General features: G+C 39.6%; 1 protein-coding gene across 1 annotated transcript in view; it reads right to left on the reverse strand.

The window, feature by feature from the left end:
* Positions 1 to 677: 677 nt before the first annotated feature.
* Positions 678 to 1935, reverse strand: part of aspscr1 (ASPSCR1 tether for SLC2A4, UBX domain containing) — a 17135-nt gene continuing 15877 nt past the window's right edge. The window contains exon 17 of the mRNA XM_032540684.1: positions 678 to 1009. Within this exon, the coding sequence (XP_032396575.1) occupies positions 999 to 1009 (11 nt within the window). The 3' untranslated portion in view covers positions 678 to 998. The remainder of the gene's footprint in view (positions 1010 to 1935) is intronic.

The raw sequence follows: 1935 nt of genomic DNA on the forward strand, positions 1-1935 counted from the left end.
GTGTGTGTGTGTGTGTGTGTGTGTGTGTCAGACAAGTGGATGGAATGCACTCCTCCCTCATACTCCCAAAACACAGCGAGAGAGCAAGAGTGCTACTCCCCTCTGTGTTAGGCCTCTTTTTGAAGTTTTTCCTGCAGCTAAATGGGAATGAGGGGGCAGCTGGTGAGAAAGCTGAGGAAGAGTGTGAGTGTGTGTGTGACAAAATGGCTGCATGCTGCTTGTTTACTATTACCTGTGGATGGTCAAATAAGTCAGGGCATGTGAGAGTCAGAGGTTGCGTGAATCTGTGCATTATGAGGTCTGTTCTGTTAGATCAAAGCTGTGGTCTCCATGGTTACAGGGAGGCACCTGAAACATGTTGAGCTGCTCTTCAACACCACCATTCACATACGTAGAAACTCAAGACACATACAGTGCCTCTGATGTACTTTCCCTCATTGTCCTGGAAATAAAAATAAATAAAGGCCAAAAATGCCCCAAAATACTCTTTAAACAAAAACTTAATAAAAACAGCAGAGGAAGCATCAAAGGCCAAGATATGTACAGTACATACAGGAAACTATGGAAACAAAACTGTGATGGTGTGTCCAGAGTTGGTTCTTGGCTTTTGAGCATATTGGACGAGAACAATGGATGTGTAATTTGAATTTCAGTACAAGACGATTGAAGACAGTTTCAATTCAACAATCTTTATTCACTTTGCACAACATTTTCACCTGCTGAATAAATGTAGCCTCTTCAGCAAACTCTGCTCCAAGAGATCAACCAGCATGAATCACAAAAATCCTTTGAGCAATGAAATATTCATTATTTAGTGAAGTCTTTCTCTCATTACTTTAACTGTTTTAAAAGCTAATGAAGTGCAGGCTTCTTCTTCTGCTGTCACAAAGTTGAGCCTTAATCAAAGCGCAGCAAATGTTTAAGTGCTCTACTCAGTCTGCAAGCAGCTTGTTAGAAGTCTTTCATGGTACGTCCTCCCATCAACACACGCAGCTCTCTTATTTTTTACCTGTGCAGGGAACAGGAGACAGTAATTAGTGGCTCGGACACTTAACAAAAGGTTTGATTTTGAATTATCAGAAAAATGTGTAAGGTTTACTCTGAGACGTTTTAAAAGAAATCCATGACTCAACTCCCGTTAAATTTAAAAGAAGAGGTTAACATTTTGGGACATATTTTTCATATTCTTTATGAAGGTTGGTGAGAAGTTCAATACCACTCTGTACATTAAATATGATATCAGTGTCCACGGCCAACAAATAGTGTTGCACGTAACCCCTGTAAAACCCACAACATGTGGTTTATACACTTCATTTTTTTGTACGGATTAAACAAATAACATATAGCGTGTTAATTAGTAAGCTTTTGGAGGTACCAGTACACTTTCTTTTTTTAACCTTTGGACAGAGCCATGCCAGCTGTTTCTGCTCTGTAAGCTAAGATAAGCAAATGTCTCATGGCTATACCTATATATTTAACGTAAAGACCGTGCCTCTAAGCATATTTTCCCAAATGTTAAAGTTTTCATTTAAATATGTTGTCATGTCAAAATGTATGACCACTACTGAATTGAAACACCGTTAATGAATACGCATCGCAATTCATTTAAAAAATGCTAAACTCACTAAATCCCCCAGAGACGGCTGTTTTTCATAACACTCATGTGCAACGTGTGATGTGTAATAACTCCTGTCATTACAGGGCATCAACATAATGCTGATTGTCATGATGCTGAAAGGAGCAGAAAGCTTTTATCCAAAAGATACCAAGCTTCATAGGCGTGCCAGAAATTCACCAGACTGCTGAACACTAGAAGTGTGTCGACTTTAATATTGCCAATACTCGAGCATTTCTCGACCACTAAGAGACAGTAAACTACCCGGCATCTTCACTGATGGACAAACTCTGTGTGTGTGTGTGTGTGTGTGTGTGTGT

The sequence above is a fragment of the Etheostoma spectabile genome, chromosome 2 (assembly GCF_008692095.1).
Source record: "Etheostoma spectabile isolate EspeVRDwgs_2016 chromosome 2, UIUC_Espe_1.0, whole genome shotgun sequence".
Classification (NCBI taxonomy): Eukaryota; Metazoa; Chordata; class Actinopteri; order Perciformes; family Percidae; genus Etheostoma; species Etheostoma spectabile.